The sequence below is a fragment of the Musa acuminata genome, chromosome BXJ1-4, assembly GCF_036884655.1.
Source record: "Musa acuminata AAA Group cultivar baxijiao chromosome BXJ1-4, Cavendish_Baxijiao_AAA, whole genome shotgun sequence".
Taxonomy (NCBI): Eukaryota; Viridiplantae; Streptophyta; class Magnoliopsida; order Zingiberales; family Musaceae; genus Musa; species Musa acuminata.
The window spans coordinates 30,464,204-30,490,908 of record NC_088330.1 but is presented as its reverse complement, the minus strand read 5'-3'; the positions used below and the strand labels follow the sequence as shown (position 1 = coordinate 30,490,908).

At 38.5% G+C, this 26,705-nt stretch overlaps 3 protein-coding genes across 5 annotated transcripts in view; 1 reads left to right on the top strand and 2 right to left on the bottom strand.

The window, feature by feature from the left end:
* The window catches only part of LOC103986426 (uncharacterized), a 52,862-nt gene extending 51,138 nt beyond the window's left edge, over positions 1-1,724 (bottom strand). Inside the window, exon 1 of the mRNA XM_065173217.1 lies at positions 1,710-1,724. The gene's annotated coding sequence lies outside the window, so the exon portion shown is untranslated. The remainder of the gene's footprint in view (positions 1-1,709) is intronic.
* LOC135652384 (glyoxylase I 4-like) lies at positions 1,711-2,684 on the top strand. Of its 2 annotated transcripts, XM_065173265.1 has the most exons (3): positions 1,711-1,895; positions 1,975-2,074; positions 2,144-2,684. In XM_065173265.1, the coding sequence occupies exons 1-3, from the start codon at positions 1,723-1,725 to the stop codon at positions 2,414-2,416; spliced, it is 546 nt and encodes a 181-aa protein (XP_065029337.1). In that variant the 5' UTR covers positions 1,711-1,722; the 3' UTR covers positions 2,417-2,684. The 2 variants fall into 2 exon arrangements, with proteins under 2 accessions (XP_065029337.1, XP_065029331.1); XM_065173259.1 differs by having other exon boundaries at positions 1,975-2,684.
* LOC103986926 (uncharacterized) lies at positions 2,616-25,732 on the bottom strand. Of its 2 annotated transcripts, XM_009405113.3 has the most exons (7): positions 24,946-25,732; positions 24,609-24,825; positions 24,059-24,138; positions 13,959-14,288; positions 6,220-6,454; positions 4,442-4,518; positions 2,616-2,914 (listed from the first exon to the last, which is right to left on the bottom strand). In XM_009405113.3, exons 1-7 carry the CDS (start codon positions 25,690-25,692, stop codon positions 2,846-2,848), a joined length of 1,755 nt encoding a protein of 584 aa, XP_009403388.2. In that variant the 5' UTR covers positions 25,693-25,732; the 3' UTR covers positions 2,616-2,845. The 2 variants fall into 2 exon arrangements, with proteins under 2 accessions (XP_009403388.2, XP_065029322.1); XM_065173250.1 differs by lacking the exons at positions 2,616-2,914; positions 4,442-4,518 and adding an exon at positions 4,582-5,326.
* Between the last annotated feature and the right edge of the window lie 973 nt (positions 25,733-26,705).

Genomic DNA, 26,705 nt, shown 5'->3' with positions numbered 1-26,705 from the left:
AATTCATGTTGTATAGATGAGACTATTAGAGTTTTTTTTTTTTTTGGTAAGTGACTATTAGAGTTACTAAATAAAGATTGAAAAAAATTATTCGTGAACGATTAGGTATCATCACTCCGATAGATGATCAAATGAGAGAATTATTTAAGATGATATAGATATATACTTAAGAGACCTATAGATGTAATTGTTAGAAGAGATAAAATAATTAATATTAGTGATACTAAGTAGAGAAAGATATTAAAAAAAATTTAATAGAAACTATAAATAAAAATTTTAAATAATTTAAATTTATTAAACATATGATTTTTTTTCGAATTTAATGACGATAAAAGATCCATATAAAATCTTAAATATTTAAGACTTAAGATTTTATTATTATTGTTGTTTATCCCTTGTTCATGTTTTATTCTTTTTAGAACAAAATGTCCTCACCTTTTATGTTAAATAACTTTAGAACCATGTTTTTTTGTTTCCTATTGAACCGATCTAGTTAGGTTCCAATCAAAATTTCTAAGCCCCTAACCCAGCTTTCCTCTTCTATCTTCTCACCTAGTCTCCTTTACCACATCTCATATCTCCTCTATCTTATGCTCATCCTCTTCTACCTATACCTCCTCCTCTTCCTCTTCTACCTATACCTCCTCCTCTAATGCCTTTCCTCCGTCTCCCCCCTCCTCATTCTTCTCTTCCACCTCCGCCTCCTTCTGCTCTTCCACCTCCCCTCCTCACTCTCCTCCTCCTTCATTTTTACCTTCTTAATTTTCACCTCCTTCCCCTCATTTTCCACTATCTCCTCAAAATTTGATAATTAATTATTATATTTTTTAAAAAAATAGAGACCGAACATCTTAGAATCATGTCATAATAATGTCATGAAAATTTAGGTTAGTTTAGTAGAAGTTGACCAAGTTATATTTGAAATTGAATAAAGTTATAATTATAGAACATATTAAAAAATATTTAATTTTGATAATTAATTATCATAAAATCCTTCAAAGATTAAAATATCTTAGAATTATGTAATAGTATTTTTGTGAAAGTTTAAATTCTTTGATTGAAAGTTGACACATATATTTGAAATTAAACTAATTTACACTCAATCTTAATTTTTGATAATTAGTTATCATAAAAATATTTAAAAAAATAAATTAATCATCTTTAAATCATACTCTAATAATTCTATAAAAGTTTAGATTTGTTTAGTGGAAGTCGATCAATTTACACTCATCTTAAAATTATGTCAGTTATTTTTTGAAACCTTTATGAGAACTAATTATTCCCCCACCCCCCACACACACGCACATATATAAAGCCCAGGACTTCTAGAAGGCAATTGACCGAAGAAGGATCCTTCCGCTGGAAGTCAAAGGTGATTCATCAATCGTATCAACCGAACAGGGAACCACTAGGCGATGACCGAGCAACAGATGACAAGCTTCAACAACGCGGTTCCTTAACCGAAGCTTGCTGCCTGTTTGAAGTCGGCGGCCTGCTGCCGTGTATTTCCAACCAAACTTGGTAATTAGATTCGAGTTAACGAGTATCCAATTGCTTTACCTTGTGAAGAAAACCATTCAAATACTTGTCCAAGAAGCATGCATGTCAGATCCAGATAAGCTACGGGATAAATTATTTGACTAGCAGGGGACGTGGTTAGAGAACTATAAATATGGAACTGGATCTTGATGGATTCGTATAGCAAGTACCTGAGTTTTAAGCATGAAGAGCCTCCTAGAGAAGAAAGCTTGCGATCCCACCCCTCTCCCGGTCGTCTCCCTCAACCACGTCTCCTTCTTGTGCTCATCCCTCCACGAATCTGTCAGATTCTACGAGGAAGTGCTTGGGTTCCAGCTGATCCGACGGCCCTCGTCCTTCGATTTCCAAGGCGCATGGTGAGAAACCAACAGCTCGGTATGCAACCCCCTCCCCCTGCAGGCAAACCAACTGACTCGCGTTTGATGGATGATGCAGGTTCTACAATTACGGAATCGGCATCCACTTGGTGCAGAGTCCGGAAGCAGTATCGAAGCCATCGGAGATCAATCCTAAAGCCAACCACATATCGTTCCAGGTGAGGGTTACAGAGTTTGCATCCATTGCGTTTGACGCTTCTTCGACTGATGATTTCGTGAAATGGCAGTGTGCTGACATGGGAAGAGTGAAGCAGAGGCTCGACCAGATGGGCATCAGCTACGTTACCGCAGTGGTCACGGAAGGTGGAATTAGGGTCGATCAGCTCTTCTTCCATGATCCTGATAATAACATGATCGAGATATGCGACTGCGAAAAGCTCCCCATTGTGCCTCTGTCCTTTCCTTTCGCCCCTCTAAAGACACCGCAGTTCTGCACCGGAAGCAATCGAAGTCTCAGAAGGCACCGCAGCGTTGCAAGCATTGGTTGGATAAGAGAGTGATGGATCAATAGGATTATTTATGTCGTACGGTTGTGGTCCTTCACATACAAATAAACCATCAACAGCTCTATCTTTGCCTGTCGCTGTGCTCCTTCCTCTTCCACGGCGGGCTTCTCCTCGTCCTGTTGTCACTCTGATACATAAGATTAAGTCTCAGGATGAATGTAAATCGTTTCAACTAGTCTGCACCAACGATGGGTTACCAGAAATCTCTAATTCAGAATATCTATGTACAACTCCCTATCTATGTTAGATGCTTTAAGTCTCAGGATGAATGTAAATCGTTTCAACTAGTTTGCACCAACGATGGGTTACCAGAAATCTCTAATTCAGAATATCTATGTGTAACTCCCTAGATCTATGTTAGATGCTTTACAAATTGAGCAAAAACCTAATGTGCCATTTAAGATTTAAAAGGGAAACCCAAACTCAGTCTTGCAGCGTTTTGTTGGGATCGCCCGTTGCCCATGGTTTGTAGGCGCCTTCATCGCCACGGTTCTGCAAAAACCTAAGAGCGTTCAGTACAATTTACAAGCTAATCTACCAAGCACTTTTGTGAAATCAAGGAACTAGGAAGTGCAACATCGAAAATCTATGGTATCAACTACAACTAACAAAAGAAGCATTCCATTTGATCTAAGATGACCACCATTGCCAAGACACAAGCTCGTCAAACAAAACTCTGTTCAATTTTGTCAAGCTGAGGATATTAATGGAAACTGTAACAATAAAGTCCATGATAATCCTAAAGGGGTGTCATTTATAAGATTGTATAAATGGAGACAAAACAGAACGAAATGGGTAAAGGCAAGACAAAGGGGACCAGCTGAAGATGGGTGTGATGCATTCACAGCAGGAAGGATGATGCAGCTGCTGTGGGTGCTCGCTAACAGATCTCTCATTTGTCAGCAAGCTTCCTAAAATGCCAGGTATAGAACACCTGGGATCAGTCAAACCTTTGATGATGACATGCTAAAGAGGTCAGAAATAATAATCATGAGTGCTTCGGGAGATATTCACCTTATAGGAAATACGGCAGAAACTCGGAAGACGATGGATCAAGGAGATAGCCAGGCATGAGGTGCAGTTGAAGGTAAAGATGACAGCTTAGACAAGAGTCAACTGCTACAGTCACAGGTTGTTGGAAGGTATAAATAACCCGGCAAGCAATAAATGGAGTACCATGATTAATGGTGTGTTGCGCTACGTGGGTTTTTAATATATCCAGTCATGAGCCTTCAAACAGATGGTGCAAAAATGATCATTATAGGGAGCAATGATAACTATGGGGAATAGGACAAGAGTGGTTATTATACCTAAAAGAGTGGTCAATGCTTACAGCCCAAATGAACAGAGAGAACTTCCAATGTTTTGGCATGAGTTGGCCAAAACATTCTCATCCTCACATCTCGAGACATCCCGTTCTCATTGAAGATAGTTTCAATCAGACAACGGCTAAAGAGTTAACTGTTATGGGTGTTATAAGTCTTTAGCATGGCACTACAACTATAGATTTAACAGCTACAGGTTTTACATGAGAGAAGACATGGCAATCAACAGGTTTCCATTTTCCAACCCAAAAGTAATGAAAAATTGATGAAATTATGCATTGGTGCCACACATGACAAAGCAAACTTCATTCAAATTGAGGCCATACTTTGTGATGCTTATCAGTATTATCTTAATTATCCCGAGCACAACTAACAGTATTCCATATAGAGTTATAGAATAGCAAGAAGGATGCCTCCATAGTTCTATTGCACGCAAAATAAGAATGTGTTCGTCAAATATAACATTCATCTTTTATTATCTACATTATCTTATAAGGAAAAAAAAGATGTTTTAGCAGTCAACAAGGTTAACAAGTTAATCTTGAAATGTTTCTAGATCTTTTATCTGATATCATACCTAAGGATATCAGAAATGTGAGCTAACCCTAGCCATACAAATATTGATGGCCAGACAATGTAGTCCCAATAATAGCTTATAAAAGGGGTGAGGAATAGCAAAAAAGCAACACATTACCTGTAACCAGAAGAAGAAACCACGCAAGAGAGGCAAACCCCTGTTGGGATCAGCAGACTTGATCTGACTCACAAGATCTAAATTGCAGAAACAATGATAAGAGATTATCTATTCACACAACAATTGTACGACAAATCTTACAACAGCACAATCTGAAATTACAAGTGAGACATAAAACTAGCTTGTATAGAATAGTTTAGATTTCTATTTCTTGAACTGAAGTTCATAATCAATCAAAATGTATGCATGTCACATATCACATCATCATGCATAAGTATATTCAAGTGGGAATTGTTAGGTGCATTGTTAGACGGATAGAGTTTTCCTGAGAGCATTTGATCAACTTACAGTACATCTAGCAATATAGTTGGAATAGAGTCATGAACAGATGCAGAGATTGAGCAAGTGTATCACCATTCCATTAAGTTAAAGAAGAAAGTAATAGAAAAGTACCACATAGGTAATCAGAACTCAGAAGTCAAAATACATGCAGCTACCATTGAAAAAAGATAAATAGGTATCTAAAAGGAATGGACAACATAAGCTCTTGTCCTATATAGTTATGTATACATCTTTTTCCTATATACAATTCTTCATGTGTTGTAGCCAACGATGCTTTTCAAAGTTAAGAAGCTAACTTGAAATACAGGTACACTATGGATTTAAATGGAACAAATGTATGTCAAAGCCTGAGCTATCCATTGGATTAGTTTGAATTCTTCCACAGAAGAATTCTCTTTACAGCATGATTTGTGCTACATGTGAATTGTGTGAAGGCTGTGGCATAAGCTCCAATTTTTTGCTCTATGCATAATATATTCCAAATCATGTTACAAGCAAAGCATTTTCAAAAGGACTTGATGGCGGATGCTTATAGGTCCTTCCCTGAAAAGGTATAGAGTTAGATGCACTCAACAAGTTAATTTGGACTAGTCAAGTTCTGAGTGAAAGATGAGATCAAGATGAAGATATTCCTCCTAAAAAACGGATTCATTGCTTAGGTGTGCAAAATAATTGATTAAATAATTTCTAAATCACAAAAGGGGGGATAAAATGTCATATAACTTGAACGTCAAGAACTCTTCATACAGTCAAATGTAATAAAAAATTATTATGTGGAATTCAATATTATAAACAAAGTAGTCAATTAATTAGTTCTTTCATACAATAATCGAACAAATTCCTCATATCAAAATTGGTGAAACAATGCACAAGAATCATGTCAATGTGCAGTTTGGGGTGGGTCATGTCTGTTCAGTCTTCTCTTACATGTAGAGATATTCTGTTCTTTCAATCAAAGCCCTGGCACCAACATCCCAGCAGAACAACATCATGGCTCACCATTAAATAGCTCATATCAAATTTCCTACAGCATGTGAGTAGTCTAAGGACAACTACATAATTAGATGCAAAAAGGAGCTTGTTTATTCTCTCTCTCTCTCTCTCTCTCTCTCTCTCTCTCTCTCTCTCTCTCTCTCTCTCTTCAAAATAGTAGGCTACACACAAACCTTTTGATAGCACATCGGAGAACACTGAACCCTTGACATATTGGCAATAGAATCTAGTAAAATTATAAATGTCTCTGATAAGTCTACATACATGAGATTATGTGTATAAGCAATACAGTAAGGCAGTAAGATCAGCCCTATATAATATGTAGATAGCAAATGTCCAATTTTAGACCACTTCACTCAGCAATTAGTCATCAAAGAACATTTAAATTCAAATCCTCATGTCACTTATCTGAATGAGATAACATTATGTGAATCAACACATACCAGGGTAGTGATCAGGAGATGAATAACCCAATTGGTTTGTTGTGTAAGGTCTGGATTCATCACCTAAGTCCTTCATTTCCGGCATATATAGACTTATCAAAGACATCAACCGTTCATATTCAACTTGGTCAAATGGCATTTCAAGGACACTCGTTAGCCTACTCTGGAATGAAGATGTTAATGTATGCTGCAGTGTTTCAACAGAATAACCCACATCTTCAGATGCTTGCAGTCCCTAACATGTATGGCCAAACCAAAAGATAAAATATCAGCATTAATGAAATAAGGTATTTTAAATGAAAACAATATACATGATGATATAAATGTCAGGGTTTCACTTTATGGCTTCCATGAAGGGCAGATTGCAAACACAAGACAATCTAATTAAAGATGGGAGACAATTTAATTAACAAAGGGATACTCAAGAGTTGTTCATGTATTTGTTGGCAGTGAAATAATGAGTGTAATTCACATCTTTTTTCAATTGTCTTGTCACCTGTGAATGGTAGCACATGAAGAAGACCTCTGAGCTTCTGACACATCTTAAGACGAGCTGTCATTAGAACAAAGGCTAAGAGAATTTGCTAATAATTGCACTGCTCATTTTTTGGCAATTAGTATCCAAAGGTGTCCATTAGCTGCCACTGTTGATCCTTAATGGTTAGAAAGGAATAACAGGATATATAAATTGCCGCTTTATCCGAGGAAGCATTCATTAATAGAACCAAAGAGACAGTGAGGGGCAAATTTTCTTCTAGTGTTGCTGTTGAGGAAAATGTTATTAGAAGTGATTTTAGAAACCTCGAATTTCTCTCTTTACTAAGGTTTGATCAAGAGTTTTATGTAGTTTCTTCTTGCTTTGTTTATTTTGATTTAAGTGTGTTTTTAGTAGCTTGTCACCTTTACATACCAGGTAATGCCGTATTCATTATGTTGCTACATAAGGTATTTGAATGAAAAGAGTCTTCTTGCTTCTAGGGGTAATTGCACATAGTGATTCTCTCCCAGCATTGGTGGGAGCCCGATGCACTTGGCAACCTAGTCAGCCTAGAACCCACTTGCCAAAAATAATAGAAGGTTTAAGAGAACCACCATATGGTTTTATCTTCATCTCACTATGTTAGAATCCTTGCAGACTCTAAACTTGGGGTTGATCTCTTTAGGGGATCGGCCTCCTTGGAACTCTATAGGGGTTTCTCCCTCCAAGTTGCTGCTCAAAGGCTGCAGAAAAGATTCATCTATTGCTTATGAAAAGAGGAGGAATACATGACTATTTATAGGACTTCTAAACCCTAACTCCTAATAGGACTCCTACTCAAAGACTCCTACTTCTAATCAACTCCTAATAGGACTCCTACTCAAGACTCCTATTCCTTTACAACTCCTTATTATTCTCTAAGAAACAACCTCCTAACCCTAGTCGGCCTCTTCACCTCTTTAATAGGGGTCAGCTTAGGTAGGTTTTACATGAATGTCCCTCTCAATTAGGACTCTCCTAGCTAGAGTCCTAACAGACCCGCCCTCTTCAAATCAGCCTTGTCCTCGAGGTTGACGATTCATGAATTTTGGAAATTTGATCTTCAAGTCGTCATAGTTCTCCCAAGTGGCATCTTCTGTTGGTAGGTTCACCCACTGTATTAGCATTTTAGTAGTGGGTCGTCGTCGTCGAGTCGCGATCCGTCGATCAATAATGGTACTTGGCTGGGTCTGGAGTTCTCCTTGGATAGTCATATTTGGCGGGTGGCTTTGGGCTGTCTCCAAGCACCTATTTACAACTTCTGTCTCGCCGTCGATTTGTGGGTGATATGCCATACTCCTTTTCAATTTAGTACCCTGCATATAGAATAACTTTGTCCAAAATCTGCTTGTGAAGATGCAAGTAGAATTTTCAGCACAATGTGTCCCTTCTAGTGTAATTTTTTTGAGTCCCAATTGTAATGAGCCACGGAGCTTGGTGCTTCCTCCAAATTTTTTATAATCTTACTAGTCTCTGAATCTTCCTGCCACCTCAAGGAAGTCGCTGGTCGGAAGTAAAACGGCCGAAACTTCAGCTTGCTCGGGTAGCTGCGAAAGCTCATCTGCAAGAATATTCTCTTTCCCCTTTTTGTAAGTTATTTCATAATCAAATCCAAGAAGTTTTGTTACCCATTTTTGCTGCTCAGGGGATGATATCTTTCGCTCCAAAAAGTACTTGAGGCTTTTATGGTCGGTTTTAATTTGAAATCGTCGACCAATCAAGTAGGGTCTCCACCTTGTTGCTGCGCGCACAATGGCGAGCATCTCCTTATCATATATTGACTTATTTTGATGGGAGAGAGATAATGTCTTGCTAGTGTATGAAAGTGGTCGACAATCTTGCATGAGAATGGCTCCAATTCCGACTCCAGATGCGTCGGCCTTAATAATGAACGGTCGGTTAAAATCTAGTAGTGTTAGCACCGGCGTCGTCGTCATGGCTGCCTTAAGTTTGTCGAAGGAAGCGAAGGCTCTATCCAACCATTGGAAGACATCTTTTTCCAGTAAGGACGTAAGTGGTGCATTGATCTTTCCATAGTTTTTCATAAACTTGCGGTAGTAGCCTGTTAAACCCAGAAAGTCATGTAGCAATTTTATGTTTCTCGGGGTCGGCCAGTTTTGCATTGCTCCAATTTGGAAGGGGTCCACTGCCACACCTTCCTCTGATATATTATGCCTAAGATATTCCACCTTCTGTTGAAGAAAGCAAAAATTCGTAGTGGTTGTTGTGTGTTCAAAAGGTGGTTTTCGGTATGTCTTCTTCGCACGCTCGTATTTGATGATACTCGGATCAAAGGTCCAGCTTTGTGAAGATTTGTGCTCCCTTTCATCTAGCAATTCATCTACTATTGGAATAAGGTATTTGTCCTCGATGGTTATGCCATTGAGAGCTCGGTAATCAACACATATTCGCCTTGTTCCGTCCTTCTTGCGTACAAGTAGTATCGGTGAAGAGTAGAGGTTGCAACTTGGCCGAATAACTCCTGTTTCGAGCATCTCTTTTATAATCCTTTCTATTTCATCCTTTTGAAGATGTGGATACTGATATGGCTGAGCATTTGCTGAAGATTTGCTTGGAAGGATCGTTATACAATGATCATGCCGACGGGTAAGAGGTAGGTTGCGCGGTTCGTCAAATATATTTAAAAATTCAGCAAGCAAAGGAAGTAGATTTGGATCTTCAAATTCTGTTGGCTCTCCCTTAGTTTGCTGCTCAAGTTGTACTAAAAAGCCGCTGCATGCTTTATGCAAAACCTTCTCCATTTGTTGTGTGTAAATCGTTGTTATGTCGCCCCCACGTTTCCCGTGCAATGTCACATGTTTCTCCTTACTGTAAAATTTCATAATTAGTTTCATAAAATTCCAAGGAATATCACCTAATGTCGTCAACCATTTAATTCTGAGCATGACCTCATGATTGTTAAGAGGGAGAAGGAAGAAATCTGCAATTATCTCTTGGTTCTGCAGCAATAGTTTCTCCTGCGGGCGCCTACGATCATAATTCAAAATCCGTCCGTCGGTGACCTTAACATTAAACCTACAGCGATTCTCGATAGGTAATGCTATCCGAACAACAAGCTTACTATTTAGGAAGTTAGTAGTACTGCCCGTGTCGATGAGAACAGTGATCGGTTGTTGTTTGAGAAGGCCTCCAACTTTCATCGTTTGTGGGTTTGAGTAGCCGGCTAGTGCGTGTACTGTAACATCAGTCGATTGTGGCTCTTCTTCCGCATCTTCTTTATGTTCAAGGTTCTCTTCTGAATGTTCAATGACCTCTTCTTCTATTGGTTCAATCATAAGATGCCTCCCTTTCATCGTTTGCGGGTTTGAGTAGCCAGCTAGTGTGTGTACTGTAGCGTCGGTCGGTTGTGGCTCTTCTTCCGCATCTTCTTCGTTATGTTTAAGGCTCTCTTTTGAATGCTCAATGACCTCTTCTTCTACTGGTTCAATCAAAAGAAGTCTCCCTTTTCTACAGCAATGCTTGTAACTCCACGGCTCGTCGCAATGCCAACATAACCGCTTCGCAGATTGCTCCCGAAGCTCTTCTCTTGCCAACTTCTTTGGTGCAGGGACTCGATCGACAGTAGGGGGGCTGAGGGCTTCAATATTTCTGGTTGAGGAGCAACTCTAGTCCTCCAAGCTTCATGATTCAATCGCTCCTCTTGATGTCGTGCGAAAGAGATGGCTGCCATAAGCGTGTACGGTTGTCGCGCTTTAACTTCTCCCCGAATCTCTGGCTTCAAGCCCTTAATGAAGGTCATCAATAGCTGTTTTTGAGACCAATCATGAGTTTGATTAGATAACCTTTCAAACCTGGTTTGGTACTCCTGAATGGTGGAGGTTTGTCGGATCTTTGCTAATTGTCCGTCAATATTCTCGTAATCGGTTGGTCTGAAGCGGATCAGCAATCCTTCTTTGAATTGTCGCCATGAAAGGACTCCATAAGTGTTTTCAAACCAGTCAAACCACTGTATGGCATCCCCTTCAAGATGTATAGCTGCAATTTTCACCATAGATGCATCCGCGGTTTTGTGGTACCAAAAATATCGCTCCGCACGCGAAATCCAACCAATCGGGTCTCCTTCTTCCCATCTAGGGAAGTCCACCCTCATGCGTGGATAGTTGAGATCGATCATAGAACCTCCCCTCTTTTGGAAGTCATCTCTTCGGGCTTGGTGCGATTGGGCAGAGCTCTCTCTTTGATGTGATTTCTTCGGGCTTAGTGGTGGGCCCAATCTGAGTTCAGTAAAGAGTGTCCGAATCGTATCCTCCATTCGTGCCTCAAAGGCTTCGAATTTAGCATTGATTGCCTCCTCATATGCCATAGTATATGCCTCCAAATCTGTGATGTTATGATCTCTCTTTTGTTGTCGGGTTAAAAGCGTGTATAGGTTGAGAGAGGTGATGGTCGAAAGGATTGGTGGATTGATAGATGTAGGCTGCGATTTAGGCTTGTTTTGTGGCTGTTTTGGGTGCAATTTGAGGGTGTGGTTTAGTGAAGTTTTAGGGCTGTGGATGAAAGTTTTGGATCTGTGGTAGATGGTAGCAAAGGTTTGATAGAAATAAGTAGAAGTTGCAGCAAGTATGTGCTGTCTTTGTAAGAGTAGAATTGTCGTCGAAGAAACAATGGTTTCTCGACGTAATTTCCACCAAAAACTTGAGAGAATTGAGGATGGAATTGATAGCAAAATCACACTTTATATGACAGCAAGGATGTCTAATTTAATCAAGAAAATTTCGACAGCATAACAGCAAGGAAATTGGTGCAAGTTGCGATTGCAGAATTCTCGTCGAAAAATTTCAGCGGTTTACGACGAAAATTTGCAGCAACACAAAATTGTTTTTAGAGATGAATTTCTCAATAAATCAATCTTAGATGGAAGCCAAGATGATCTATGAAGTGTATAAGAAATTTCATTCAAAAAAGATTGCAAATAGATGGGTTAAGGCAACAATATGCGGTTGAAATTTTCTGCAACATAGATTTTCAAGTGTAGCAGATTGGACATAAAAGATCAGTAGTTTATATTAAGAATTTTTCGATGAAACCAAAGGGAAATCCACTGTTAGGAAGTGTCAAAGATATCATAAAAATTTCGTAGAATTTTGGATAGAAAAAGCACAGTAGCAAGATCAAATAGATGGTGCTATGCGGTTGGAATTCTGTAATGTATCTTTCGTCGTAGAGATGAAAACTTTGTGACGAAATGTTTATGCAACAATATAGGAACAATTTTTTTTTTTTTTTGGATTTTCGAATAAGGATAACTAAATTGCAGCAGCAGTAAGGTAGGAAACCAGAACCTGTTGCAATTCACAGGGAGATCAAAGGATGATCCGCGGTGGTGGAGATGATGACGGAATTCGACGACGATCTTTTAAGCAATTATGGGAATTGCTTTGGATGGTTGTGGAGGGTTGATAGATGGTTGTGGAAGGGCAGCGAGACGCCAAGAACGCTGCTCTGATACCAGGTGTTAGAACCCTTGCAGATTCTAAACTTGGGGTTGATCTCTTTAGGGGATCGGCCTCCTTGGAACTCTATAGGGGTTCCTCCCTCCAAGTTGCTGCTCAAAGGCTGCAGAAAAGATTCATCTATTGCTTATGAAAAGAGGAGGAATACATAACTATTTATAGGGCTTCTAAACCCTAACTCCTAATAGGACTACTACTAAAGACTCCTACTTCTAACCAACTCCTAATAGGACTCCTACTCAAGACTCCTATTCCTTTACAACTCCTTATTCTTCTCTAAGAAACAACCTCCTAACCCTAGCCGACCTCTTCACCTTTTTAATAGGGGTCGGCTTAGTTAGGTTTTACATGAATGTCCCTCTCAATTAGGACTCTCCTAGCTAGAGTCCTAACACACTAGAACATACATCACTTACTTTTCCTGATTGTTCAATTTAAGTAACCAAAACTTCTTTTTAAAATTCTTCCCCTTTTCTTCCATGTCATAAAATAATCACATTAGTATCCCATTCCTCTTCTTCTTGAACTTTTTCCTTTCTTTCCCTTCTTCCTATGACACATTGATTTGAAGTAAAAACATGTTGGAATTATTCACTCCTATAGTATAGTGGCATAGCTCGATTCAAGTATCACAGGTACCCACAACATTAATGATTTCTTGAAATCAAGGTTCTGAAAAAGTTCGTTCAGCATTGCTTTACAAGCTAGTTGCAGCTCCTGCCTGCTCAAAGACATGTTCCAAAAAGAGCAATATGATGGAGTCAATAAAAAATTTTGCAAGAAAAGTAAAAACATGACATAGCAAATAATGGCAACTCAAGGAAGAACTAGAGGATGATAACCAACATTACCTAGGCTAAATTTGTTACACTTATGTCAGTTCCACAGAATGAATACATATTAATCAAACCTAAAATTTTACTCTATTGGAAGTGCTTCTTGTCATTTTACAAAAAAATGTTGCTGTAGTAATGGCCACTAGGATAATGCAAAGAGGAAAAAGGTCACACATAAGACAAGATATAACATATTTTCTCCAAACACTTATTACACACCCTTTACGTATATGCACTCATGCTTCATTTTCTTGTCAGATTTTCATCTCTTGCTAAACACATCTTCTTGCAATGTATTTCAATGTGCCAATTTTTTTCATTTGCAGAGTACCATAGACAATGCACAACTGTGTTTTAGATATTTATATTCATTTAATCTACAGGTGGTGAGGGCGAGCCTCGGTACAACGGTAAGGTTGCTCCTGTATGACCTGAGAGGCCAAGGTATGAGTCACAGAAACAGCCTCCTTAAATATTTAAAGGTGAACCTACATACATTGACCCTCACCAAACCCCGCATTGGCAGGAGCCTCGTGCACTTGGTACACCCCCTAATCTAAGGGTGGTTCCCAGGTAACTTCCCTGGTAGAGAAGTTCATATACAATATTTAGAAAATGGCCAAAAATAAGCATAACATAGTTATTGTATCCACAAATTATATCATTTGAATAACAAAATCCATCAGTGTTAGATTGTTACAGCTCTCTAGACCATGATCCAGTAAATATTATTTATTATTTCTGCTAAAAGGCTAAGAGCAAAGTTAGATTTAAAGATACATAATCCAGAATCATAATAAACCAAAATAAAAACCCATTCAGATATGAAATTGTCATATGGCTTGTTCTAAAGCGAAAAAGGAGGGTACTGAATAAATAATAGTATTAGTCAGCTTAGACAAGGGCACTCACCAATGAAGTAGAAGACTGAAGAGAACCATGATATGATTTTATCTCCATCTCACCAGGACATACATCACTTTCTTTTCCACAAAGTTTGATTTCAGCCACCTTTAATTCTTCGACTTCCTCCCATTCCTTTTCTTCTCCCTCATGTACGATATTCATATTATTCTCCCCTTCCTTCTCTTCTTGAACTTCCTTCCCTTCACTTCCTTTCTTTTCTTCTCCCTCTGACATATCATTTTGAACTGAAAGAATTGTTGTATCATCACATTCAATATCTATATGGTCAGGTAATGCAGGTACCCATGGCTTAAATGCTCCTTCATAACCAACGTTCTGCAAAAGAGTGATAAATAATTTACAAGCTAGTTCCAGCTCCTGCAGAAAGGCATACTCCAAAAGCAAGCAATTATAGAAATTTCAATAATAAAAAATGCACAAAATGAGCAACTCTAAAGAAGAGCTCAGTTTAGAAGATAACCATCATAACCAAGACTAAAACAAATTAAACTATGGCCACTCGCACATACTACATACAAGTTTGCTAAATACTGAAGCTGCTTGTTGTCATTTTATGAAGAAATCTTGATTTACTAGAAATGGCTGCTAGATATATGCAAAGAAGAAAAAGGTCACAAAGAACATATATATAGCATATTTGCACCAACACTTTGTTACACCCTTATGTTCATGCACTCATGTTTCTTTTTCTTTTTTTTGCAAAGGGTAAGTGATAAGACAGTATTCGACCATGCAGGACCTAGCTATCAATTGTCAAAGTCTTCACCAGCTGAGCGGATTGACATCCTCTTGTTACATGAGGAACCCTCAGAAATTTTTGGTGAGTAGGTCCATTACACTCATGTTTTATAAATTCTCTTGTTGGTTTTTATCTCTTGCTTTATAACTTCTCTTGATGGTTTTTATCTCTTGCTAAATATGGCTTTCTGCTTCCTAGATTCGTATTCAAGTTGTGTTTGTTTCATCCATTTGCATTTTACATGCAACACAATGGTAAAAGCATGGTATGCAATTTCGAATGGTACCGTCCAGTACGGGCAGTACATACCGGTCCAACAGCATACCGGTACGCGGACCGCCCGCTACCGGACGGAACGTGCTACAGTGCTACATTGTTACACTATAGCAACGCTATAATGTTACAGTAAGAGGAAGAAATATTTAAAATCGTTCGGTAACAGTGATACAGTGCTCCAACAGTCAAATTGACCGTTGGAGCCCTTTCTCATAGTATTTAAACCCCTTCTTCTTCCCTATTTCACTCCATTACATTTTAATACTCTCTTAAACTATCTCAAACACTTTTTTTCTCACATTTGTGTTATCCTAAACTCTACAAAACAACGATTTGTGAATTGAATCGAGGTTAATTTAGGAAGATTAAGAGGAAAAACTTTCTAATCAAGAGGTATGTTTACATAAGGACAATTCGTAATGGACTGAAATACGAACCTTGTACAAGATATTCTTTAAAATCCGAAAAAGATATGTGATACTATTCTTACCTAATTTACATTGATTTTGCTAAACTTATGCTATTACCAAGGTTCGCAATACCGTACCGTACCGGTATTTCGATCTGGGCTCGGTACCGATACGGTACGGTATACCGAGCGGTACACCTGGGTGTACCGAACGGTACACCTAGGTGTACCTAGTACTGTAGCACTGTAGCAGTGCTACAGTAAGTGCTACAGTGCTACAGTATCTCGGAACGGTAACAGTCGGTCCGCGTACCGAAAACCTGTCGGACCGGTACGTACCGCCCATACCGGGCGGTACGGCAGACCCTGGCTATTACTATATTTATTTCTAACTTAAAAACTCTATCCTAACTTTCTTTTTATTTTCAGGTATTTTTGGAGGGTTTTACACCTAAATTAGGTGTACCGCTCGGTACGCCCTGGCATACCGCTCAGTACACGGTACCGTACCATACCAAGCCAACCTCGAAACACCGGTACGGTACGATATTGCATAAACAAGCTTAAAGTAGTTATTGTAAGTGCAAAGTATACCATTAAACAATCTACACTATAATTGTATTAGATTATTGTGGTCTCTAAGTATGTTCAGTTTGATACAATTTTTCACTTTTGTTAAGAGGCTAAGTCAATCTTATGCAGCCTAATAAATTTGCACACAAACCAAAACCATGATAAACTATAGTGGAAACCCATTCATATATGAATTTTTCATCACCACTTAATCTGAAGAAAAATAGTTGCACGTGGTATCATAAATTTCCCAACACAAAAAGAATTATCCAGTACATATCATCAGTCACCATATTAAATTCCCATTAAAGTTCTATACAGTCATAATGCCAACAGAAAAAGACCTGAACCAGATACTTTATGTTAACTTTCCAAGTGACAACTTTAACACAATTTGTGTCACTTTGTGCATACTTGTTCCAGTATCTTCACAGTATTCACAACCTCATTTAGGCATATTATTCTCAACTTGCCTAGGAAATCTCTTCTAGTTAAGCCTGGGATTATCCCTTGCTTGTGCCATTTTATATTACAAAAGAAATAAAAGAATCATCACATTCTTAAGATTATGCAGTTCTAGTTTCAGTAACCATTAGTCATGGATCAATAAATTCTCTAGGCAAAGTTATTTTTCAGTCACTTTTGTATTTCCACTATTGCTATGAACTCTATTCTTAAAAACATAGCTTGCATGACTGCTCCAATCTGTATGGTCCTCTTCTTATTCCTATGAGAAAATAAATATTTGCTTTACATATAAAATTATCTTCTTCACGACGAATATTCCTTATTCGTCATTGTTTAATGAGATACTACAGCTCTAAAATTAACCGCTGCAGGTGTTTCCAATGACAGAGCAATCAACTGAGTTCTCAACGTAAAATATAATGATGAGAGGTTCACAATTCATCAGCACTATAATGTGAGAAAACAAACTTCACTCAAGGCTATAGTTTTGTGATGCCAACTAGTAAAATCTTTTGATCATCCAGAGCAAAGAAAATAGAACTTGTGTCAAAGTAGTATAATCACAAGGGCTTGTTCGTAATTCAATTGAATGCAAAAGAAGAATGCATTCGTCATACAAAACATGCATCCTTTCATTATCCTCACCATCTTTATCAATTAAAATTACAATAAGAAGTTCTGGTAAATGATCAGGACTGATCAACCTAGCTCAAGCCCAAGTTCAGCCAGCCCAAAGACTCAAGCCTGAACTCAGATTGAGTTGGACTCGAACTAAGATTTGTACTAGGAGTCCCCTATGTGGGAATAAGAGTTGGACTCCAATTGAGAGTACTTCTCTAGATAGGTTAAGAGTCTTTCGTGCTACAAATATAAGTAAAAGGGGGGTCGCAGCCCTAGGGGAGGGAAAAGAGAGCAAGGTGACAACAAAAGAGAAGCCTAAGCCGAGCTTGCATGCTCAAGAAGTTGGAGCTATTGCTCAGGAAGTCCAAGCTTGTTGCTTAAAAAATCTCTTTACAATTGCATGATTAGGTATTCCTTTCTCAAAAAACAATCTAGATCCTTTTTCTTTTTTAGATTTCTCTTTTTCCAGTGTCCCTATCAATGCGCATCTCTATCAATACTCTCACAAAGCGTAAATCCGCTCGGAAGGATTCTATCAACAAATCCTTTCCCAAACGGATCAAGTGGTACCAGAGTGATGACCCTCACGCCTGTGGATGGTTACCACCATACAAAGATATAAAATTTCAAGTGAAGAACTTCAGGAATTAGAGATTTAACATTGATTGTCGATGAAAAGAGATGACGAAGCGATGACAAAAAGTAATCCAACAGCATCACTAGATCTTTTTGCCTAAGTCGCATCACGTAAAAGATGGAGGACGAGATGAGTTGGATCCAACCCTAAGCCAACACGACAACAAAAGAAGCTAGAGATAAGCGTGTCATAGCAAAGGAGTCATCTTCGTTGAAAACCAAAACTGTTCATCAAAAGACACTATGATTGTGATGCCACCATGGAACCGGTGGCAAAGGCAAGATTCAGACCTTTCCAAGCCAAGGCTGGGATGTCAAGACTCCATCAACGCATAGATGTTAGACGTGGGGCTCAATCAACTTGACGTCTACTTTACCCTATACGAGCATCACAGCGAGGATAATGGAGCTTACGTGACTCAAGTTAACAAGCCATGCTTTAGAATGGTGGATCGACTGCCTACGAGACTACAACGATGTTGAGATGACATGGGGCAATTTAAAAGACTTATCTAACAAGAGTTATACCCAAAAGGCTACCTTAAAGATCAATGAAAAAGATGGCATGACATAGCTTGTGCAAAGAACGAGACCAATTGGTGTAAGACGACACCGAGTTTCCATGACAAGCCATGGCACTCGGAAACTCCCTCGATAACCACTCAAAGGTGATGAAGTTTATCGCTGGTTTGCATGCCTGGATAATACCGAATTGAGCCTCTTCAAGGCTCACAACATCTTGAGTGCCAACGAAACATCCATGACATTTAGAAGGAAGAATAGAATCCACAACAAGAGGACTGCTGAGGACAAAAAGGGCTACTCAAAGGCCAAGAAAAATTCTAGTAAGAATCCTTCTTCTTCGAATAAAAGTGACCTCTTCTATGATCACTGTAAAATTGTTGGACATATAATAGAGAAGTGCTAGATCCCAATCGATAACGATCCTATTGAACTTGCATTGATTGATTGTACGGATCCCAGTCTATCACTTTCATCCATCGGCCCAGAGGTTGTAAAAGAGCTCTTTATGCCAAAAATTCAAGTGAAGCAAGAAGTCATCAACATCAACAGTTAAAAGAATCTCATCTCGACAAGCTCAGTCCAGAAACTTGGCCTACAAACCACACCTCATCTGAACAAATATCCATTGGGTTGGATCCAAATGGATGTGTGGTTAAGGATATATCAGCAGTGAAAATTTTGCTTCACCATCACCAACAAATACATATTGTGAGAAGTAGTGCCCCAAGACATATGCTTGGTAATCTTCGAAAGTATGTACCTTTGGAACCGAGTTGTTGTCTACTACTGCTGACCCCAGCGATACGAGTTCCTAAAGGACGGCAATATGTTCCTCATATGTGAGAAAAAGAGCGTATGTGCAATTGATCTCATGACAACCGACCAAGCAAAATGGATGGTGAACACATGCTAAAGATTCGTTTCGTGTTAATACTCATTCAACCGGTCAAAGCGAGAATGTGAGCCTTAGCCTTATCAGCTACATGCAAGAAAGAGGATGATGGTAAGTTACAAGAACATGCCACCATCTTCACTGAACCGGATCTCAAGTCAAGCTATCATTAAGTCTTGAGTCCGAGAAGAAGACATGTGGAAGATAGCCTTCAAGATGCGTCAAGGGCTATTCAAGTGGTAGATCATGTGAACCGAATGCGAGAGGCAAATATGTCCAGGTCGCAAGGCACTTTGGCATGACGAAGACATTGCAAAACCTGTAATATTACGTTTGTTGGCCTCGGATACAATAGGATGTGGCATAGTTTATGAGAGGATTTGTGTTATGCAACACCTCCAACCAGCCACCCACGAGACTGTGAGAGAGCATTTCCATGGACTTCTTGGGGGGTCTTCCTAACACGTGGAAGGGTCATGACTACCTCTTCGTGGCGGTCGATAAGTTTTCAAAAATAATAGTGTTCATTAAGAAAATGATTACCTAAGGAGTCAGCACAATTATTTTTCCAATATATATGAATGTACTTCGAGCTTCCAAGCTCAATCGTGTCCGCAAAGATGAACAGTTCTTAAGCCATGATAGGCACTCGATTGAAGACCAGCAAAAATGAATAGAGATGTCCAGCTTTTGGAGATCTCCTTGGGCCATGATGTGCACTTGATTGAAGAAAATTACTATATTACACTCCTAGACGAATGGACAAACCAAAATAGTGAATTGTCCGATAGTTCATCTAATATAATGATACAACTCCCAACATCCAAAAACATGAGACAAAAACCTACCATATCCGCAATTGGCATTTAATCGAGTGGCGCACAACTCCATGACCAAGTCACTGTTTGAGGTATGCACTTACCCCAAAGCCCTTTTGACTTGCAGTTTGTAGTTTACAACCAATTCAATATCACAAATCTCCAAAGAAGCAACATAGCACTATGAGTCTAAAATTTCTTGAACACATCCGACGAGTGTACAAGAAAGCCGAACAGCAGCTTCAGCAACTTCAATGGGCTCAACAGAAATACAAAGAGTACATGACCCACACCACGTTGAGGGTTGGTTCCAAGAATGTAACTCTAGACAGAGACACCATTGCCGAAAAAAAATGTTACTACCATAAGATAAGGCATCAAAACAACTTTTGGAGTGGATACAAAGGGAAAATTCCTAGGTCAACAAGATCAAGGATTGACGTTCTGCCCGAAATGGTACAGCAGAAGCAATGCATACCGGTTTGACAGAAGATCGAGATGCGAAACACCCTGTACTGAGCAGTATATATATGGGGTAGTCGTAACGGGCGAAATAGTCAAATTTGACAATTATCAACGTGTATTGACTGGTAACAATTGGATTTCAATCGATATGGATCAATGGCTATGATCCATATTGGTCCGACGATCAAATTACTCGTTCGACCACTTTCAAACCCCATTTAAACCTCCTCCCTCTGCTCTTTCACCTTCTCTCACTCTCACAACTTATAAACAATGTTTTCAAAAGCACTATGTGCCAAAAGGCGCCAAGGTCCCAAAACGCCCGAGGCGCTCGCTCGAGTGAAGAGAGACATTCCTGGATATTAAATTTTTAAAAATATATAATATATTTTAAGTAGTGTTTTCAAAAGGGGGTGAAATTTGAGGTGGGTGCTAACTACGAAGCAGTGTTTTTTAACCGCTATTATGTTCTAAGCAATGTTTTCATATCAATGTGATGTTCTTACCTAGGTGAACTTAAAACTCCTAAGTTCTAACTCCTAACAAACTAATAGTGCACCACCTCAATATGGTGCAGTAAGTTAATCGATGAAAGTATTACCTATATTACCTATAAAATGAGAACGAGAGAACTGAGAAGATGGAGAAGTAACCAGTGGTTGTGGAGGAAGGTGAAAATCAATGGTGGACGAAGTTGGAAAGGGTGGCGGACAAAGCTACAACAGCGAATGGACGAAGTGCAGCAGTGAACGAAGCGGATGAAGGCAGTGGACAAGGTTTCCGATCATGGCGGATGAAGCAGATGGATTGCAACGACGGATGGAGTATATGAAGGCATAATACGAGGTTGCTGACGATGAGGAATGAGGCGGACAAAGCGTACGAAGGCGACGGGCAAGCAGTATTATTTCACTTTTGGTTTCTTTCATTGGGTCAGGTGCATGGGGGGAGGGGTATTAGGGTAATGACATTAGTTGGTTCAATTGAACTAGCTTACTTACCTAGTTGAACCCAAGCTTAAAGTCGGCTCGATTTAGCTCGAGCACATGGCTTGAACAGTGTTTCATTGCAACGCCTCGCCACGAGGTGTTGCAAGGTGCTGGGCCTCTCCTCACCCAAGCGCCTTTTGAAAACACTACTTCTAAACTCTCTTTTTCACTCAATCACTCTCTCTTTCTAACACATTCACTCTTTTTCTCAATTAAAGCTGACCTTTGGTGATTAGAGCTTCATTGGGAGGATTAACACATCCTAACAAGTTATTTAGAGGAGGATCACTCTAATTAGAAGGTATGTATTCTCTTACTACTTCTTAGTTAGATTTTGCCATGATTAGCTCCATTATATGTAGTTAACGACGATTAGGGTCAATCACATATTTTTAATGCCAAATTAGGGGTAATTAGATGAATATATCTTGTTTATTGTGTGATTAGTGACATTAATTTGCATGAAGGTACTTTTAGTTAGCTTTTGACATGATTAGATTAGCACCATTATATCAAGTTAATGATGATTAGGGTCAATCTCTTACTTTTAGTGCCAAATTAAGGGTATTTGGACATAAACACAGCTTATTATTTATGTGATTCGTGACATTAATTATAATTTAGGCATCATTTGGGACATTATTATACTTTTAATTAGTTATGGACATGATTAGCTCCTTATTAGTTTCATTATATTGTTAATGATCATTAGGGTCAATCACTTACTTTCAGTTCAAATTTGGGGGTAACTAGGACTAAATGCAGCTTATGAATTGAAAGATTAGTGATCATAATTTGAATTTAGGCATAGTTAGGGTCAATAAGCTTCCTTTTTAGTGCTAATTTGCAGGTAATTAGGCCTAAATGCACTTGTTACTTGTGTGATTAGTGTCATTTTATCTAATTTAGGATTATTTTGTCAACTATGATTATTTAGAGCCCAATTATGATTATTTTGTCTATTATAAACCTTATTTTGTTGATTATCAACCTAATTTTTCCGATTAGAGCCCAATTATGATTGTTTTGTCAATTACAAACCTAATTGTCAATTAAAACCCAATTATGATTGTTTTGTAATTAAAAACCTAATTTGGGGTAATTAGGTATAAACACATCTTCTAGACCCAATTAGGGTCCTTGATTGATAATGCATTATCACAGCATGTTAATTTATAAATATTTACAGGAAAATGACACCAAAGGAACAGATACACGATCCGGCTTGGGATCATACTTGCTGTTTGGACAACAATCATCATCATTGATAGTATATTCATTATGATTACGTCGATAGGAGCGGAGGAATCATTCAACTAAAGCAACATTTAGTTGGCGGCCTGGCGGGTATCTTAATGTCGCAAAATGCACCAAGGTTCCAATGGAGGTCCATAGAACATTTCAAGATAAGCTACTCCAATTTACTTCCATTGGTATCTTAATTTGTTTAAATCTTGAAGTTACGACACGTAATCTAATATATCAATTCTTCTTTGTAGATGATTAAATATCAATAGAAGAACTATTCGGAACATGCCACGAAGTTGGTCCTCAACATCCAAAAAGATAAATCTGGTATCCCTTCTTTATTTGGGCATCCTCTTATTGAAATTAAATTAATTTTGCATTAAGTTCTAATTAAACAGGTATAATGTAGGTTTTTTTTATTTTTCAAGCTTTTTTTGAGAATTCACGATGATTTTTTGGAGCCATCAACATGTACCGGCATACTGACACACGATACATCAATACCAATTAATGCATACCAGTCCGAGCCTTGATCGGCACGCTAGTCGACATGAGACTATAGTCCTTGAGCAAGATAGTTCACAAAAGCCGATGAAGAAGAGTTGTCTTCTCTTCAATTCCATATTCAACGAGAGTTGAATAGCTAAATTGGGGGACCCATGATCAGGGATGATCAACCCAGCTCAAGTCCATGTTCGACTAACTCAAAGACTCAAGCCTGAGCTTAAGGAGTCCCCTACATTGGACTAAGAGTTGAGGACTCCGATTAAGAGTCCTTCTTTAGTTATGTTTTCTCGAGTTAGGTTAGGAGTCTTCCGTGCTACACCTATAAGTAAAAGGGGGTCAACTATCATAAGAGGAGGGAAAAGAGAGAGGTGGCAACAAGAGCAAAGGAACAGATAGCCAAGCTTGCATGCTCAAAAAAGTCCAGGCTTGTTGCTCAAGAAGTCTCTTTATTACATGATTAGGTATTCCTTTTTCAAGTCCGAACTTGTTGCTCAAGAAGTCTCTTTGCAATTGCATGATTAGGTAATCCTTCTTCTCTTTCATATTTCTCTTCTTCCAACATCCCTATCAATCCTCATAAAAAATGTAAATCTGCTCAGAGGAAGGATTCGATCACCGAATCATTTCCCCCAAACTAATCAATAAATATTGGGACAAATAAGTAACAAGTAGATGAAAAATAAGAACATGAGAAGTATGAAAATAGTCATAGAAATAATTGATGGGTAATCATATTATCTTGAGATTGTGTGCGGTATGGCCTTAGAGGATGTAAAAGGCAAAATGTATCTCATAGATCCTTAACGATTCTATTCCTTCTTTACCAAAGATAAAACAAAGAGGACAATAGGCATAAGATAAAATGTCAACAACAACTTAAAAGAGGAGAGTGAGCAAGAACATAAAAAGGGAACGATACCTTTAACCAAAAGAAGAAGCCATGGAGAAACAAACTTTTGTGGTGATCATCAAATGCTGATGAGATGCGTCTGGCAAGATCTAAATCAGAGAAACAGTCATTAGAACTCAGCCATTCATGCAGCAATTGTATGAAAAATCATACAACAGAACAGTCCGAAACTATCTAAGACATGGTAATAGCTTACTTCAAACCGATAAACTAGTTTCAACTTGTACATCAATGAATGATAGTTCATCAAACATCAAGATGGCCCATACATGTAACAGACCATCTAATCATGCAGAAGTATAATTAAGCAGGTTGCAAGGTATGGATATTTTGATGTCCAGAGAGATTCCAAGTTATTTTTAATATGGGACTATTGAGCCAGCGCTGTGTCCCTAGTAACATCTTGTGGTTGTTTGGCCATAAGACTAACTATTATGAGATTATAGGATGAACATAAGATCAAGAATTGGATAACTGCTTCAACGGTTGGATGTCTGTTATCTGAAAAGACAGCAAGTGAACAGCAAATATCAGCGTGTGAATCGACTTTAATACTCACCAGGATGACAATCGAGATATGAACTTCCCAACTGGTTTGTCATGTAAGGTTTGGATCCATTACGCAATTCCTTGTATTTCACTATTGGATTCCGAATATTAATCAAAGACATCATATTTTCAAATTCTTTCTGATCAAATGGCTTCCTGAGGATATCCATAAGCCTGTCCCTGAATGAAGATGACCTATGCTGCAGTAATTCGTCAAAGTAGCTAGCCTGCAATCCGTCGTATATAAGATAGCATGGTAAAAATATGATATTACAGAGGTAGCGTCAGGAACTAAATACAAAACACAATCAATTAGCAGTTAGCACTGACTAGACCATGAGACTAACCGTGGAACTGGAGGTTTGAAGAGGATCATCGTACAGTTTCATTTCCATTTCCATGGGGTGTACAGCTTCATTTTCAATTTCTTCTTCTTCTTCTTCTTCTTGCTCTTGAACTTCCTCCCCTCCATTTCGTTCTTTCTCATATACGATGGTCACATTGTTCCCGTACTGGAGAATCATCGAGCGGCCGCACGCCTTGACGTGGTTCAAGAACACCTGGTAATCCTCATCGATCAACGAGCCTCCAACGTCCCACCCGCTTTGGGAAAGAGGAGCACGCGGGCCAGAGGCCTCGCAAGGCTCCTGACCCAGGGCATTGTTCTTGCGCCTCTTCTTGGCGTTACACGCTCGGCTAGAGGTGCTCAACCGACGCTTCCGGGGCTGCGACCGAACCGCAGTGACACAGGAGTCCTCGTCCTGTTCGTATTTGATGCGCCACCGCGAGCCTCCGATGATCATCTCGAAAACGTAGGACTTGTCATCGACGTTAAGGTGCTCCAGCAACAGCTTGTATTGAGCATCGGCCTCGTCTTGGCGGATGCCAAAGCCGTCCGATTCGTGGCTGAGGGGATTCCGGCCGTAGTCGACGACGGGACGATTCTCCTCGGCGCCAGGCGCAAAGACTTGGAGAGGACGAGGATCGTCGGAGGAGAGGATTCCTTCGGATCGAAGGCGGCGTTTTCTACTGCAAGTGACGACCAAAGGGGAACCGACGCCGCGCGGAGGTGGCGACATCTCGGCGCCGTGCATGATCGATTTCTAGGGCAATTATTGTTTAATAGTAGGAATCCCAACGTCTGTCAAAAGACTGCAACACAATATTTGGACTTAATGTCATTAGAGGTCTTAATTTGTTTATCATCAATCAAACCATACTTTACAATATTTGGACTTTTTTTTTTATATCTTTGTGAATTATGTGTTATTTTTATTTTTGGGTAAATTTTTCTTGTTTTCATAGAAATATCATGGATCCATGCAAATATATTTTGATATTTGAGCTTCTATATTGATCTAAAACCTAAAAATTTAGGTTAGAGAAAATAATTCATAATATATGATACATTATTTTTTATCTAAATTTCAAAAATAGTGCATAATATATGACATATTTTCAAGAATTTATGAATTATTTAACATTTTAATTGTGCCATTTTTTCATTTTTGGCATTAGATCCATACAATATTCTTTTAGAAAAAAATTAGAGTATGAGAAAATATTTACTAATATGTGGTGCACTATTTTTGCTCATAATAAAAAAATAATACATTGGTTTTTTATTTTATAATTTTATTGATATTTTTATGAATTATTCAACTTTTGGATTTTGTGTCATTTTCTATTTTTGGCTAATTTTTTCCTATTTAAACAAAATTATCATGGATCCGATCAATGTTTTTATACATTTGAGCTTCTAAATTGGTCCACTTATAAAAATTTAAGCTCGAGAAAATATTTCTTAATTTGCGATGCATTATACTCAAAATTCAGAAATAGTGTATCGTATAAAAGGACTAATCCAATACACATGAAAATTTTATGAAATGCTTAAATTAAACACAAGCGAAAATATGTTACTAGTTTTTTTTTATTTTAGAGAATTTTTTAAAATAATTTTATAAAATATTCAGATTGTGAACTCTGTGTTGTTTTTCATTTTTGGCTAATTTTTCATTTTCCACAAAAATATCATAGATTTATGTAATATTTTTTTTAACAAAAATTTGGGCCAGATATAATATTTGCTAATATGCAATATACT

Excerpts from the sequence above, each read along its gene's own strand:
- LOC103986926 (XM_009405113.3), bottom strand. The coding sequence starts at position 25,692 with ATGCACGGCGCCGAGATGTCGCCACCTCCGCGCGGCGTCGGTTCCCCT. Across the intron at positions 24,139-24,608 it reads ATATCTCGATTGTCATCCTG|ATCTTGCCAGACGCATCTCA; the intron begins GTGAGTATTAAA and ends TCTCTGATTTAG. Across the intron at positions 14,289-24,058 it reads GCTTCTTCTTTTGGTTAAAG|AACGTTGGTTATGAAGGAGC; the intron begins GTATCGTTCCCT and ends ACTCTTTTGCAG.
- LOC135652384 (XM_065173259.1), top strand. The coding sequence starts at position 1,723 with ATGAAGAGCCTCCTAGAGAAGAAAGCTTGCGATCCCACCCCTCTCCCG. Across the intron at positions 1,896-1,974 it reads TTCGATTTCCAAGGCGCATG|GTTCTACAATTACGGAATCG; the intron begins GTGAGAAACCAA and ends TGGATGATGCAG.